The sequence below is a fragment of the Vicugna pacos genome, chromosome 26 (assembly GCF_048564905.1).
Source record: "Vicugna pacos chromosome 26, VicPac4, whole genome shotgun sequence".
In the NCBI taxonomy this organism is placed as follows: Eukaryota; Metazoa; Chordata; class Mammalia; order Artiodactyla; family Camelidae; genus Vicugna; species Vicugna pacos.
This window is the reverse complement of record NC_133012.1, coordinates 21,083,407-21,101,037: the sequence shown is the minus strand read 5'-3', so window position 1 is coordinate 21,101,037 and position 17,631 is coordinate 21,083,407. Positions and strand designations below refer to the sequence as shown.

Sequence of the window (17,631 nt, the reverse complement as noted above, 5' to 3'; positions counted from 1 at the left end):
CACGTCGTCACGTCTGACAGCGTGTCCTCCTGTTCTGCAGGCATTTCCTATTCAAAACAGGAACGGGGACCACGCCACTGTTCAGCACTGCGACCCCAGGATACACAATGGCGTCTGGTTCTGTTTATTCGCCGCCTACTCGGCCGCTGCCTAGAAACACCCTGTCAAGAAGCGCTTTCAAGTTCAAGAAGTCTTCCAAGTACTGCAGCTGGAAGTGCACCGCCCTGTGCGCCGTAGGGGTCTCGGTGCTCCTGGCAGTACTCCTGTCCTACTTCATAGGTAAGGACGCATCATTATCGTTCAGTTGCTTTTATCTGTGTATTTGGTCAAGAAGTGTCTCGTGAGGCTGTATGTCATGGGGGGAGAGGTTGCTACAAATATAGTCTATTTTTTTCCTCTTGTTTTATGAAGGGGAGGTAATTGCGTTTATTTTTTTAATTTATATCTGGAGGAGGTGCTGGGGATTGAACCCAGGGCCTCGTGCATGCTAAGCATGCGCTCTACCGCTTGAGCTGTACCCTCCCCCCGCCAATATATTCTAAATCGCAGAGTGTTTTAAGTCATTTCTCACCATGTGGAGATAGATGGGGAAGCTGAATTTGCACGAGGAATGAGGTCTGTCTTGGACGCACGCTAGAGCTTACATGTGTTGGACTTGTCCCTGGTAAGATGTGGGCAGTTGTGTGACATTTCATGCCCACGTCTCAGCAGGGATAACTGCGCTTGCAGGAGCGAGCGCTGGGCAGGAATCTCCCTCAGTGCACAATCAGTAGGAAGTTCTCTGCTTCTTGTGATACTGCCCGTCTTTCAGCCAACTCAGCTGTCTAAATGTAAGCCCCATCACTCAGGGCTGTGGCCTGGCGCTCAGGGGTGCTTTCCAGAGGACCGTGCATCCGTAAAACCACGACTGGATTAGGTACTCGTTCCTCTTACGTGGATTTTCCAGCTTTTCGGATGTAGTATTGATCACGTTTTTTGTTGAATGGTCACCCCAGCGATGGAAGCTGCTAATAGGAGTTGTGAATATGCCTTTTCTTTCGCTGTTTCAGAACATAGAGGAGCATTCAGACTATTGGGAAATGGCTTATCTCAAATGTCAGAAAAGACCCCATCAGGTTTTGATCTGCTAGGAAGCGTAGGGAAGGACCTACTGCGTCAGCGTGTGAGCGGTGTTTGTACACTGACATAAATCACAGGCTGTGTGTTTGGCCAACAAGAACAGTGGGCAGCGATGCGTCCTCCCGTTCACGAAGTGATCTGTGATGCCCCGGGAAACTCTGTAACTGGATAAGGGCACTGCGGAGCCGTGGGTGGGAGAGCTTGCCGCTTTTGCAGCCAACCGGTTTCTATCATTAGATACAGTACTACTTAGTTATAAATTATGTACTTGGGAAAGTGAAATACTAACCAGTTGGGGTCACGTCATTTAAGAGGAAAGTAGAGTGTTAGAGCGTGAAAGAACCTGGGGGATCATTGAGTCGGGACGGCAGCTCCGTGGCTTGCTCCGTCCCCCGGCTTCCCATCCTCTGACCGCGGCAGACCCGGCTGGTGGACCCGGGCGCTCTCTCCCGCGGCACCTGCCCGCGGCCTCGTTACCCTCGTCACCGCGCGCGGCCCCGCGCCTCTTCAGCCACCGCCCGTCAGAGACGAAAGCGAGGGGAAGCCTCTCTGTCATCTTTCAGCCTCAGGCAACGCCCTCCTCGTGAAAGTGGTCAGACCAGGCACGGAAAGGGTTGTCGCTTGGCGGAGATCACACGCTCATGATACCGCGCTGCGCTGTTTCTGAACACGCGAGGCAAACGAGGGGCGTCACCACCACAGAAGTCGGTATTCGCAGACAGATTCCTGGCACTCAGCTAGGAAATATCCAGCCACTGAGAGACTCTCTTCTGGTTAACTGTGTGCATTACTTGTATCTGTCAGCGGTGTGCTGTGGAAGAACTTTAAGTGGTTTCTGAGATGCACCAGTCACAAGTGAGATGTAATAAATGGAGCATATGGATTTGTAGGGGATTTTTTTTTTTTTTACAATAGTACATGCCAGACAGGTGAGTGCTCTGCAGGGTCGGAATTCAGCGTCTGTGTTGTCGACGTGTTGTCGGACGTCCTTTCTGCTCATCAGTGCCCGTGTCCAACCCGTTGTTAAATACTTTGAATATCGGCTCTGATACCATTTAACTCTATTTACTTTGTGGGACTAGTGAGAAAAGTAGCCTTTTAATGTGAGATGAGATCTCTAGTATTTGTACTCTTTTCGAGGATCCATCAATGAATAGAATTGAATATCAGACTCCTAAATAAAACTCAAAATGTTCCTTTTTTTCCAATTACCTGTTTTTTTTCTGCTTAGTGGTCATCATCCTACTTCAGTGCCTGGTAGTGCCACTGGCATAAGCATCGCCCTTTGATTTTTTCTCTCCCCACACGGAAACGTACAAATTACATAGTTAATATACTCATGTGCTCTGGTCAGGTCAACAGATACTCGTTGAACATTTGTTATGATTTAGTCACTGTGGTAGAAATTAAGGTGATACAATCCAGGTGTTACCTGGCAAAAATTACTTTTATCATCAAAGAATGAGCTCATCTTTTTTTGCCTTAATTAAGCACAAACATAGAATTTTCACTGGTCTTCCTGTGCTTAAGTAACTCACACACTAACACAGTGATTTTTGTTGTTGTAGTTTAGATCGGGTAAAGAATTTCATTTCTTCATCAGTTAGCATGATGAATCTTTTCAAGAGTGAAGAATAGTGCCTTTACCCTTGGGGGAAAAAAAGGAATAGGGCACTCGCTCAGGGAAGGCTGTCCTTTTCTGTTGAGTGTGCATGTGAAACAGAGAGAGAGGTCTGTCCAGCCAGATCAGCCTGATAAACCCCCAAATCAATGGGGAGGCCAATGTCATCATCAGATTGACCTCGCAACCTTTAACAAAAGTGCAGCCATCCTTAAATTTTCTTTCTTCCATTCCCTTAGAGGTCCTCTTCCCTCGTATTCACTGTCAATATAAAGTCAAAGCCTTAAGAAATAAGTAAAAGAAAAGGCGTGAGGAATTATTTCTCTCCTAGAATTTTCTTTCTTACCTTCCAGTGAAAGGTCATGAGAAGTTATGAGAGTATAGCATTGACAAATGTCTTCTCTAAGAAACAGTTGTCTCAGGATAGTAAGAGAGGGAGGGAGGGAGGGGGACAACCTTTGCTGTTTGGTTGTTTTTCCTGTTCCCATAAAAGGTCCAAAGAATAAAAAAAGGCTGAAAAAGAAAGAAAATTAATTTTCATAGGTCGGTGTTAACTTTTTGCATAGGTAACCGCTGTTAACTTTTTGGTGCCTACCCTTTCGGATGTCTTTCCATGCATATGTAAACCTAGAGTTCCGTATTTTTTAATGCATTTTGTACCAGGCTTTCTCATTTATCATTCACTAAGTATCATTTAGCAGCTGTTTTAAATTAACCAGTTCCCAAAAATGCCGTGACTGTTTTTTAATACATGTAGTGTGTGTGTGTGTGTGTGTGTGTGTGTGTGTGTGTGTGTGTTCAGTCCATCAAATTTTTGATCAGAATAATTCTTTGAAAGAAATTTTCTGTACCAATGGGTAGGCATGTTTTAAGTTTTGCAAACCATGGCCAAATCACCCTCAGTTTACACAACTACCAGTGCGACATACTATCAGTATTTTTAATTGTTGGCAGTCTTCGAAGTTAAAATATTTTCTTTTTGTTTTCATGTATTACAAGTAGTGTTTTGAATATCTTTTCAAATACCTATTGGCCATTTGTCTTTTTGTGTGTATGAGTGTGGCTAGCCTCATTTCCCCCATTTTTCTGTTGGACTTTTGTCCTTTTTTTTTTTTCAGTTTGCAGGTGTTTATTAAGGATATGAATGATTTGTCATATGTTTTATATATATATATTCCAATTTATTGTTAACTTTGTTTATACTTGTCTTGCCATATACCATACAGGAATTTTTAAGTTATCAAATGTATTGATTTTTTCTTTTGTAATTTCTTTTTTTTTTTGGAGGTGGGGGTAATAAGGTTGGTTTCTTTCTTTCTTTCTTTCTTTCTTTCTTTCTTTCTGAATGTCCTGGGGACTGAACCCAGGACCTCACGCATGCTAAGCAGGCACTTTATCATTAAGCTAAACCCTCCCCCTTTTCTTTGTAATTTCTAATATTCATGTTATTCCTACAAAATTCTTATTTACTCTTTATCTTTTAAAATTTGCTTAAATTTTCCTCTGGTCCTTCTGTGGTTTTTGAGTAACCATTTTTAGGTCAACATTTTTCTAGGCAATATGCTAGATGTTAGAGATTCAGGTTAGCTCTTTATTCTAGACGTTCTCCATCAAGTGATAAAGACATGGATGCAAGTACACTTTTAACAGTACATGCTTTTGTAGCAACTTGATCTGAGTGAGCAAGGAGAGGAGGGAAACACTCCTGGCTGAAGATGTTGGGGAAACACTTGGTCTAGTAGGTGATGATTGAACGATGCAGAAGCATTCAGTTCATTAGGTTTGATGGCAGAATGGTCAGTGGGAGGTCACCTTGAGAAGACGTCTCCCAAGGCAGGAAAAGGAAGCGTGAAACACCAGAGCTGTGCGCGGGCACGCTCACGGTACATGCCAGCACTGTGCTCAAAGCTGCGTGTGAATTAACTCCTCTCGTTTTCACACCCACCCCATGAGTTACCACCTCTATTTAACAAACAGGAACCTACCGCTTTGAGAGGCACCTTGTCTAAAATCACGCAGCCAGTAAACGATGGAAGCTGGACTGGAAACTCCCAAAGACCCTAGAACGCTGCACTGCCTCCCCATGAGGTTTTTGAAGAACTGAAAATAGGGAGGAAACTGAAGAAAGTGAAGCATTGCACTGAAGAAGGATCACATTTGTGTTTTTAAAGGATTGCTCCAGTGACATTCCAAACCATGGAATTTGAAGACAGAATGTCCAGACTTGTGCTTTTCAGACTTGAAGGTGTGTACTCTGATTCAGCAGATCTGAAGTGAGAATCGAGTGTATTTCAGACAGGCTCCCGGCTGATGCTGCTGTGGTCCTCGGACCACACTTTGAGTAGCAAGGCTCTGGGCCAGCACCGTCGTGGGAGTCTTGATGATGGAACCATCTCTGCTCTGTCCAGTTCAGTAGCCGCTAGACAGGTGGGGCTATTGAGCTCTTGAAACGTGGCTGATAAAATTGACAGACGAGAGTTTAAATTTTACTATTGGCAGTTAATGTGAACTCAGATAGCTACATGTGGCTGGTGGCTACCATTGGAGACAGGACAAGTACAGACAACCCATTACAAAACTAGTCTACTTGGGAGATCATCGAGCCATGTGGGGATGAAGGAGGAGTGAGCAGAATTGAGAAACTATAGCTGATGACATAATAGACGTGTCATGATTTATCGTATCCCAATTCTTAAAATGTCCAGGCACATACATAGGGCTGACTTCTTTTCAGCAGAGTCATGTGTGATTTTCTTGAGATTACTGAGCTCTCAGCTGAAATCCTTCCCTAATGCATTGGTCTTCAAGTTGCTGCGCCTTTGCACAATGAAAATTCTCCTGGTTCCTAAACACAAACGTTGAGTTCAGTGATAATTGTTAGTGATACAGACTACCAAAAAAAAAAAAAAATACCTGTCCCACTTTGTCTGGGCCTTAATTTACTCATTCTTCTTTTTTCTAAAATAAGAAAATGGTAAAGATGGGCAATAGCCAGCAGCTGTTCACCAAAGGATGGACAGAAAAGAAATAGTCTGTTGGTTACTGTTGCTTCTGCTTCTGTTCCCAGTTACGGAATGAGTAGGCATCTTGATTATCGTTCTTTATTTGCACAAAGCTCTTCTTCCTGGGTGGGTGGGTGGGAGAGAACCTGAAATTTTGATGTTGTGCACGTTGAAATATGCCCAGAAATCTTGTCAAAAAGTGTAAACATTACTGAAACATTATAAAATACAGGTCAAAATATGTTGGAATTACTATGTTACCATCAGTTAAAACTGCAACAAAGTCAAGTCAGGTTTCAAATAACACCATTATGGACACTTAGTCTGATGAACATGACCATATACTGCTAGGCAGAGTCTGAAAATCCAAAGTCGTTCCCATGTAGAGTAGCACCAAAAATATTTGCATGCATCCTTTAAATTTAAGGGAAACTAGAGAAAACAAAAATCTTACCCATGTATATTATGCTAGGAAATTTTATCAATCTGGGACTCTTCTGGCCAGGTTATCTCAACCAATAATTCACTTGACAAGTTTTTCGGTAACAACTTTGTTGACATATAATTCACATATCATATAGTTCACCCATATATAGTATGCAATTCAGTGGTGTTTAGTATATTCATACAGTTTTGCAACCATCACCACAGTCAATTTTAAAACAGTTCCATCACCCACAAAAAGAAACCCTATATCTTTAAACAGACACTTTCTTATTTCCCTCCAAACCTCCCATGTCTTTTTTTTTTTTTCTCCACAAAAATTGGAACTTATGAGGGATGGGTTTGTAGATTCATTTCCCAATGACAAGAAATAACTCAGCATTGTTTTTCTTATGAACTCCCGACATATGCTGCTAGCCAGAAAACTCCTCACATATTCAATATGCCTTTTCATTGGGGAAAAAAAATACATATGTAGTTATTTATTTCCTTTGAACAGCTGCTACCAACTGATTCCTAAAATAGATGTTGTCATATGTCTGCTAAAAAGCCTGTGTAACGACATACGCTTTCCATAGCTGTAGCAAAACATAACCTGTCGAATCCAGGTTCATGGCAGTTTTCATTCCTTAGCAGTTATCTGTCCTACTTCTGTGTCTCTTTGCATTTTATGAACATTTTTACTTCTCTGTGTACCTTGAAATTGATTATGGTACCAGCTATATGTATGCAACTCAGGGCCAGGAGGTAAACCAAGCCAGCCCTTTATGCTTTGTGAAAAATCAAGCATTTAAATATATATGGCAAAATAAAATGTGTCATGACGTTCTTTTTTCTTCTGGGACATGTCTTTGTAATAAAAGTGCCGCTTTCTTCGGTTGGAGAACAGAGCCAAACAATGAATTATATACTATTTTTCACTACGGCTTCTTCCCTTAACTCCTCGTTTGCTTTATGTTCAGAAAATGCATTTTGTCTGAGATGGGATGGTAGTAGCATTTTAATACTAATGTGGTGTTAAATCATACTGGAGAAAAAAACCATCCTGCCTATAATTTAGAGCACTGAAAATTGGAAACTAAAAATTTTAAATTAGTATATCAATATTTTATCCTTAGATATATAAAATTAAGGACATATTTAAACCTGATTTAACAGTGAATGAAGGCTCAGAATACAACAGTTTACCTCTAGGAAAGGAAGAACTTAGTAATATGATACAGCACACTGCTGCAGTCTTCTGAGTCTGTAAATTCAAAAAAAAATCTACTCAAAACCCATTCTCAATGGTTCTGGTTTTTTCCTCATTAAGGACAGCACTTTGTATGGATGGAATTACACTTTTGTGTATGTCTGTCTGTACTCCTCCAAGCACCTGCAGAAATTTTGGCCATCTTATCATGTTTCCACTCTATCCTGACTTTCAATATGAACTCTATTAATTTGTAGGAAACAGTAGTTTTCTGTGTCCAGCATATCATACAGAAACCTGGAAAAGATTGAGGTCACTTAAAATTCAGTTCATTCTCCAGCCAACTCTGTGTAATCATATCAGTGACTTCTGAATTGAACTTACAGTGGGAAAAATCAATATATTGTACACTCAGCCTTTTTTGATGTTATAAATTTTTTGTTGCTTTTTATAAGCACAACATAAAGATGTTTAGTTTTGAGTTGATCCTAATAATTTGTTTGTTACTATTGAGAAAAAAGAAATCACTACCAAAATCAAGAAAATTATACAAATGTAGAAAGTATGCTCTTCCTCTCCTCCCCCCAAAATAATTTATTTTACTCTTCGCTTGATATGAGATCAGCTGAAGTACATAATATATGAGAAATACTATATGTAAGCAGGCTGTTTTTACCATTCAGATGTAAGGATCTCCCTGACTTGAAAAACGTCCAAGGACGTCAGCAGTAAGAAATACCTTTAAAGTCAGCTAAATTCCAGTTTGCACGATACATAAATATCTTGTCTGTGACATACGGGGCTGTTTTCTCTGTTTTCGGCTACCGTTTTTGCAGAATGTAGCAACATCTCCTGACTAATGACAAGTAGAAAGCATGATACAATATTTACCATTTCAGTGCTACATTGCATAAATATTTAATTGCTGTTGCATATGTCATTTGCTTTGACATTAGCAGTCCTGAAAGCAGGGTGTTCCAAGAGAAATGTCTACTCACAGAGGACTGAAAGGACAAGTAACTGGCATATATAAGGTTAAAAAAAAGAGCTCGATATATGGCTGGGGATCTTGGGAATGAATTCAGCACAAAATCTCCAAATTCCATTGAATCTCTATTTAAACAACAGCCTCATCCTAGAATAAAACAGATAAAATAAGATGCAAATGTATATAGACTCTTTTTAGTTTATTATTCCTACATAATCTTAGAATGTCCACAGACTACTCACGTCTTGCTTAAAATAAGATGGACTTCCTTAAAAATAAGATTCCACAGTTTCTTCTTTAGTGGCTTAATAATACCGCACCAGGAGAGGAAGTGACCGTTCATCCATCCATCCATCATCCGTTCAGCGTTTATTTATTGAGACACCATGACAGATACTGCAGTGAACACCATAACACAGTCCTTGCCCTCTTAGAGATTGTATCTCAGAGAATGCAAACACTGAGCACTTAATTATAGTCATGTTGACTATTTGAAAAGGAGAAATCAATGTGAAAGACTAGGGCAGTGCATGAAAGGCAGAATTTGTTGAGTCTGAGCCTTAGAAAAAGGTTCTCCTGCGAGAACCAGACTAATAGCTAGGGTTATGTATTTTGACAAATGCTGACATAAGGACAAATTTTAAGTGTTACCACACAAACCTGAATGTGGCCCAAAAAATCAATTCTCAGGAATATTAAAACCTATACATTGTGATGTAATGAAAGTAAAATCGAGATGTGCCTGAGAAAAAAACAGGATGATATTCATTGGTTTTCTTTGAGTTAGTCTACCTAGAACCCTTTTTGTAGTTCACGTCTTGAAGTGGAAAGAAATGTTACATTGGAGATTTGGGGTAACTAGATTTAAAATTGCCACAGGAATTTATAGTCTGTTTCTGATTGTTTCTTTCCCTTAATTTTAGATAACATACGTGCATGCTTTAGGAATTTGATAAACGATACTCAGAAAATAGTTTTAAAACTGTTAAAAGAAATGATATCTCTGGGTTCTTGCCAAACATTCATGAGTACTCTGTTGATCTCTTTTGAAGATGTTTTTAAAACATGTGTTCCCTAGATTTCAGAAGTTGTGTGGCGAGTGAGATCAGGTTGCTGTGCGCTTGATACCAGAGGTGGGCCCCGTTCCATTTCCACTTTTGAGTTTGACCTGCAAGTGGAAACAGGGGGAGGACACAGCTCAAGTGGTAGAGCACATGCTTCGCATGCATGAGGTCCTGGGTTCAATCCTCAGCACCTCCATTTAAAAAAATAATGATAAATAAATAAACCTAATAATGCCCCCCCACCAAAATAAATAAACAAAATAAAGTTGTAATCCTTCTAAAAAAATAAAAGCGGGAAGAGCATTACATTGAGACCCTTCCTTGAGCATTTTAAGCACACATCATACAGTGAATCAAAGAACAAGTATTTTTTTTTAACCTAGACCCACTTCTGTATAGTCCTATTTTGCTTTCTGAAAAAATATTCAGTGTTTTTGAAGATAAGAACTTCCAGGCTTTGCTTGAGCTGTTGGGTTTCGTCACTGGTGACGTGTCCTGGTTTCCACAGCGGGTGGTCCTCCTGCCCGTCTCCCCGTGACTTTGTCCAGCCCCGAGCCTGGCACAGCGCTGGCCGGCTCTCTCCTCGAATCTCTTCTCGCTGATACATCAGCCACAGGCCGGTCCTTTGTCTCCCCCTCTGCTAGTGAGCTTCCCCCCCCCCGTCGCTCTCAGTAGGCCTCCTCCTGCCCCTAAGGGGGAGGGAGGCTTCCCCATATTGCCCCGCGCTTCCCCGGGCTGTAGAAGGGTATCCAGGGGTTACCTAGACTGTTACTGCGTGTGATGCTAGAAGCTGAGGCCCTTTGCTCAGAGGAAAACAAAAATGAACCCAGGACTTTCACATCTTGCAGATTTGTATTTGTTTTTCACAGGCATTTCCTTTTAATTATTTCCAATATCACAGTCAATTTAATTTCATTAAACATAGCGATTATTGAATAGCCCTGCTAAACACTGAATCCACAAAGAGTAAGACGTAATCTTTACCACAATGATCTTACCATCTTATGTGGGAAAGTGCTGTCAAATTTGCATATCACATTGCCATGTATTTTTAGCATGCTGGTCAGAAGCAGGGCCTCGAAGCAAGTAAGATGTGACTTTATAGCCCTCGTGCGTCACTAACGAGCTACGGGATCTTGCGCGCAACCCTTGACCCCAGTAAACCTGAGCTTCTCTCATCGGTGTGATCAGGATTAATAATAACGGAGCTCTGCGGAATATTTAGTAAAATAATTAATGTGCCTGTAAAATGTAAGTTAACTTCAGCTGCTATTAATGTTTTAGAACAACCTAGTAAACCAAATATTATTGGCCACAATTTTTAGAAAGCAAAACCTTAGGCTTAGGGAATCAGCGACCTGTCTAGCATTAAAACCGGTAAGTGTTTAAACAGGATCTTCTTCTGAGTCCAGAACTTTGCTCCACAATATCGCTGGGCGCTGATTCTCGTAAGATGTAAGAATTGACAGGTGGTTCCTGGACAGGAGAATAAATGAGACTGTAGGGCAAAATCAGAAATGTGTTCCCTTTGGATTCTTACTCTGTTGTATCCGCTTATGTCATGAGGAAGGTCTCAGTAGTTGTCATGACACCTGTCCTTAATACTTCTTTCACAACTAAAGAACAGTTTTGCTGGCAGTAATTCCTATGTCATTTTAATAGCGTTGTTTACAGTTTACCGCATTTGTTCCTGTTGCTCCCTTCTATTGGTATTCAGAGATGCTGATTTTTCCTTTCACATAATGCTTTAAAATGCTACTGTATTTGAAGTCAACAATCTCAAGGAAATACTAAATTAAATAATGTAAATGGAAAAATATTTATTTATAAAATAATAACACCAATATATAAAAGAATCATACTAGTAATACCAAATAATAATACTAAATTATTATTTATAAAAGAATAAATACTAACTGTACCATACAAGAAGGCTCATAATTGTATCATAAAGGTGATGAGTACATTTTAAAAACATATATGGATCATTGCTGAGGGGACAGAAAGTGCTGCAGATCTTTACCATTGGGTCTTTTCATTTCTTTCTGGATCCTTACTCTTTTCATTAACTATACTTGTTTTACCAGGCTAAATACATGATGTGGTTAATGAGGCTTTGTGAGTTACATAGAATTTGTACACAAAACCGAACCATATTACTTCAATCATTTCAGATCATCACAAATTTTACCATGATTTTTTATTTCTAGAGTAAAGATGTTTTTAGGTGCATTTTTCCTTCTTCAAAGAAATTCTTCATGATCGCAGAAGAGAATCACAGAGAGAAGCAATGCAAGTTTCAAGTGGGAAAGTGGGTCATTTATTTTTAGGAAGGGAGCCTGAGCCACCAAATGCAGAAGCACGTGGACAGTGAGAGCGTGTCTCCCGGGCATCAGAGATGACGACTTCCTCTGCATTTTATTTGAAATAAATCTCCACAAATGTCTCTTAACTCTCCATTTATCATGGTTAAGTTCATAACTGAGGGAAAGTGCTCTCCGAGGGAGCCCAAGTGAATGGGGAACAGCTGGAACCCTGGCTTCCTAAGCCCTTGGCTCCCTCGCTGCCTGACCGGCTGAGGCGGTCAGCGCAGCCTGGTGGGGCCTGTTGAACTGGCTGTTGCCTCCGAGGTACCAGGGGTGGTGACGTGGATTCCACGTCACTGCTTCTCAGGCCACAGAACTTGGTAAGGCAGACACTGATGCTTCGTTGAGGAATGAGTGCTGGACAACAGACTGCTGGAGCGGGTTGTGTGGATTCCCGAAGGCTCACTGATTTTGTTAAAAGTCACCACTTAACCACGCCCAGGCGTGCACATGCGCGCGCGCGCACACACACACACACACACACACACACACATACACACACACTCTCTCTCTCTCTCTCTCTCTCTCTCTCTCACGAATCGTATTTTCTCCCTCAGGTGTAACCTCTCCGGGGAGAAGTTGACTATTATGAAAGGGCTGTTTGCTGTTTTGAAGGGGGTATTTTTCTGGTTTTGCCATATTTTAATATCCCAACCTTCCTCTAAGTACCTCCATATCCCTAATAGTTGGATCTTTTAATCGTGATAATTAAAGTGTCTTAAAATTTCAACGAGTTGTAATTTTCGGGTCTATTCCATGACTTTTCCCAAAAACGTCAAAACAAGCCGAGGGAGAATTTTATGCTTAAGTAGGTCGTGAACAGCCATCCACGTTTGTTGCTTAAAAGTAGGATCTTAAGCAGTAAGGAAGAAAGGAATCCAGATGAAAATTGACTCAACACAACAAGCCTTTGAATGATGAGGAGATCCGTGGGGTTTCAGTGGCGAAGCTGCTAATAACTGTCACTAATGAATCCTCTACTACAAACATTTCATGATAACAGCAAGCTCAGTATTTTGGCAAGCGGGGAATGGCCTATAAATCATGTAAATGATTTCATTCTGCATTCGGAATGTTCTTGGAAAAGGTCCTCTGACCATATTATTTAATGTTGACAACTGTTACCTCCAAGACTCTCTAGTTTATTGATCACAACCGGTCCCTTTGGGCAGTTCCTCATGACAGGGAACACTTTCTTCTTTCCATTCGATTGGAGAAAAGATGCTTCTTTCATCCAGAGAACAGAACCTGGAAACCAGAGGAAGCGAACGAAACAGGAGGAAAGCAATCTGTTTTCGAAATCCTGCCTGAATTCCCCTGGTGACAAAAACAACAGCTTGATTTTCATAAGCCTCTGTCAGCTTCAGCATTGACTGTCAGTGGGCAGCTGGAATTTCTGTTTGCTAGCCAACATCCTTAAATGTATGACCCTGAATCTACATGTGGGAGGTAGAAAAAAAATGCAGTGAAATTTAGAAGTAGAATTTTTTAATATTATTACTTCTTTAAAAAAAAAAAGCATGAGTCTGGCAGAAACAAACTTACATAGCGGAATCGCTCTTTAGTCTCATCAAGACATTTTGATAGCCATTGTCATTCTGCTTTCTCACTAATGACACAGTGCCAGACAAGGATAGAAAGGCAACATACACAGCATGGAAATATAAGTGGGGGAGGGTAGAGCTCAGTGGTAGATCACATGGTTAGCATGCACGAGATCCTGGGTTCAATCCCCAGTACCTCTGTCAAAATAAAAATTAACAGATAAATAAACCTAATTACTCCCCTCAAAAAATAAATAAATAAAGGGATCATCTCAGTCCCTGAAAAAAAAATTTTTAAAGAAATACAAGGTTCAGCAGTCATTTCCTTACTTCCTTTCCCCTGCCCCCCCCCCAAAGCTGTTGGTTCATAAAGTCTGTGATTTCCAGTATGTTATCTTACAAGGCTCAGAAAACCTTGCTACGTCATGTGTTAGTTCCTTTGAACATCAGGCTATCCTCTAATTGGGATAATTCGTTTGTTTTTAATGACAGCTTGAGCACATATTCCTATGGAAGCTTTCAAAAGAACTGTTGATATTCAAATAACCATATTTGGGTCAGCAAGGTGTAGACTGTTGAAATAATATTTGCCTTAAAAGTTAATAACAAATAATAATGGATTCGAATGCCAAAATATGGCCTCACACATTCCGTCAACATGTATATGAACACAGCGGGAAATGCAAAACAAAAGCTAATTTATGGAAAACTATGTATTCCTAATGACAGTTTAGACCAGTAGGGGTCCAAGTTACAAACTGCAGTCTTCACATGAGATGCTTTCATTTTACACTGAAAACTTGGTTGCATTCTGGAAGCATGTATCAAATCAAATCATTGCCCTATATTTAAGAGTATTCCTTTAATTTTTTTTCTGTAAAATCTAATCATTGCCCATGTGCAGCATGTATATTTATGTATCATGAAATTGAAACATAAAATGAAGAAAGTTTGCTTTCAAAACCCAAGATATCTAAGGAATTGTATGCATAAAATGATGGTTTGACCCCATGCAATTTTACTTTACTTTAAAATGAAAACGAAGCAACAACATTGGTATTCTAATATGTTGATATCATATGATGCCAGATCTTTTTTTCCTATGCTCCATGATTTAGCTTAAATATTTATATTTTCAAATACTGTATTGACATACCATAGAACGTAAATCTGGAAGAGACCTTGAAGATGAACGAGCGTAAACTCTTCAGATCTTTATACAAATGAGAGCTCTAAGCCTCAGACAGGCCCAGGGACTTGCCAAGGTTCCACAGCTAGTTAGAGCCAGAACTCAGACTTGGACCCAGGTCTCTTTTAGTATAAACTGAAGGCTTCACAAGATGCCACAGACAGTCTATGTTGAAAACTGCGTTCTTAGCTATAAAAGATGAGATTCTGATTTTCGTTTCCTGCGACCTCTGATAACATGTTCTTAATACTTCTTTCCTGGAAAGATACTTTTGGGGAAAATGGACCTCGTTGGATGTGAGGTGACTTACAAGAAAGGGAAGCTGGAGACCTTAGCTTGCTGAGATGAACTTCCAAGTTTGGGGAGGCTAAATCAAACAAAATGGCAAGCACTTCCAGGATATTTTTTTTAGCTTCATTTTTCTTACCAGCATCTGGTTCTCATATTAGCTCATATTTTTGGTCTTTGCGAGAATGTTTGCTTGATCTTGTAATAGTAAATAGCATTTAGCCAATAGTGGCAGGCATGCTAAGCACTAGACTCTAGGTTGCCAAAACCTCACAGCGTGCTCTTCAGGGTTCTGGTGGCGCAAGCTGCTTTCGGGTTTCTGATGGCAAGGGTGCTCGCTTCTGTGTTCGCTTCACAACATCCCCTGTAATTTGCTCCAAGGTTCTGGCAGATTGCTGGACCGTGTCACCAGCTGTCGCCACCCCTCCTTCCCATCCAAATTTGGCAGTGTCTGAGGGCGCGGGCATGCCAGTGGAAATAATAGTAGCTGTGATAAGAACTTCAGTGGCATCGTCCCCAGAGACCAGATCAAAATTTGGCCCCTTTTCTCTCAACAAGGAACTAAAAATGGCACGGAATTTGCTCCTTGGTGGTGTATAATTTTCTTTAATTACAACATTTTGGTTTCCAGTGTTCCACATGCTGGCTTCTAAGTATCAAACCATCATATATTGGTTAAAAACAATGCCATGCCCTTTTTTCTTTGGGAGGGAGGTGAGATAACTATCATACCATGGATTCCTTTCGTCTCCATCAGCCTTGAAAAATAAAAGGAGCGTATGCTATAATTTCTCTCACTCACATGGTCTTTGAGCCCGAAGGAGAATTTCTTCATAAAATTTCGCTGATAGATCTTTACCAGCATTTAGTCTCAAAATTATTTCAACTAATGAGAGTTTTTTTCCCTTGACAATTAAAGAAAGAAAAAAAATAAGAGGCTATAGAATGAATGCTTTTGAATTGCATAAGAAATATTTTAATTTTAACTATCCTGAAATTGGTTACAATCTAAGAATACCATGAAAAAAACTAAAAAGATGCAGTTTAGAGCAGACTGTTGGGCTGTTAGAAGCACAGGTTGCAAAACTGATTGATGGTTTAACACCCATGTGAGTTATTCTAGAGTGGATGTCATGATGTTTTTTATCATTGACTTGGGTGAAAGTATAAAAAGTATGCTCATTCATTTTGTGGATGACAAATGTCAGATATTACAACCAATTTAAAAGGGTTTTGACTGGGAATCATCTTAGAAGTCTGTGTTCTGCCCTTGGGAAAAGGGAGGACTCATACTGGGTGCCTTCCAAGGCTATTCATGACTGCCACCAGGCTCAAATTCTCTGTTAGTCACCCCTGTTTCTCAGGAACCAATTCAGCTAGAGAGAGGCAGCCTCTAAGTTCAGCTCTAAGCAAAATATTGAAAAAGCTGAATTCCGTATTAAACTTTTCCCATAACTATCCTCTCCCATTTTTCCACAGCACACATCCTCTACATTTATTCCCTTTCTCCCCAAACTCCTCTTTGTCCCATCGACATACCTGTTTTTTACCCTCTAGCTGCAAAGATCCATTTCGGCTTCTCCTACAACCCCCGACTCCTTACACAACAGAAAGTAAATTTACTCAAATTAAAGATGGGATGTTTTAGGTAAAATAATACAAAGTGCTATGGCCGTACAGAATACGTAGTAAGGCCAGAAAGACTTCAGGAAGAAATGTCATTTCCACTAGACTTTAAGGTGTTGGTAAGATTTCCGCAGACAGAGTTTGGGGGAGGCATCCCAGAAACCAGGGATTGTAAGGAACAAAGGCAGGAGACGGGGAAAATTGAGAGTATGATCTAGCAGGGAGCGGATAACTCAGTGGTAGAGCGCGTGCCTAGCATGCACGAGGTCCTGGGTTCAATCCCCAGCACCTCCGTTTAAATAAATAAATAAATAATCTAATCCCCCCCAAAACAACAAAATAATAGTAAAAAAAAAATTTTTAAGACTATGATCTAAATTGTAGACAACCACATCCGATGAGCTAATGGGGTCTGTGGTGTATTTACCTTGTTGTGCAACAGATCTCCAGAACTTTTTTCATCTTGCACAACAGCTCCCCATTACCGACACTCTCAGACCCTAGTAACCATTCTGTTTTCTGCCTCTATGAATCTGACTACCCCGGATGCCCCATGTAAGTGGAATCAAACAGTATCTGTCTTTGTGTGTCCGGCTTATTTCGTTTAACATAATGCCCGCAAGGTTTCTTTTCCTTTTTGAGCCTGAATCATATTTCATTGTATATGTATGTAATGCAACATTTTCTTCATCGATTCTGCCATCAGTGGACATGTGGCTTGCTTCTACCCCTTGACTGTGTATAAAATAGATAAACAGGGACCTACTGTTCAGCACAGGGAACTATATTCAATACCTTGTAATAAGCTATAATGGGAAGGAATCTGAAAAATAGATATATGTATGTATACGTATAATGGGGTTGCTTTGCTGTACACCTGGAACTAACTTTGTAAATCAACTACACTTAATAAAGACTAAAATTAAAAGAAAAAAATGACAGGAAGTGCCTTCTCATGGGTTCACCTCTGCTTTCTAGCCCAGACATGGAAGAGTTATCTTGTCTTCTTCATTTACAGATGTATTTTATTTCACTGATTTTCCCTGCATTTGTCTGCCAGGATATCCCATGTGGTTTTATTACACCCAGTGCTCAGTGATTTCTGTAGCATTTTGTCTTTTATGAGTATGCTGCCTCCTCCTCCTTTCTCTCCCTCTTTCTTTGTCACTGTCTCTGTCTCTGTCTCTC

At 40.4% G+C, this 17,631-nt stretch overlaps 1 protein-coding gene across 6 annotated transcripts in view; it reads left to right on the top strand.

The window, feature by feature from the left end:
- Positions 1 to 17,631, top strand: part of TENM3 (teneurin transmembrane protein 3) — a 1,525,061-nt gene that overhangs the window by 1,387,691 nt on the left and 119,739 nt on the right. For all 6 annotated transcript variants that reach the window (XM_072950498.1, XM_072950499.1, XM_072950502.1 and 3 more), the window contains one exon: positions 41 to 279. In XM_072950498.1, coding sequence (XP_072806599.1) covers positions 41 to 279 — 239 coding nt within the window. The remainder of the gene's footprint in view (positions 1 to 40; positions 280 to 17,631) is intronic.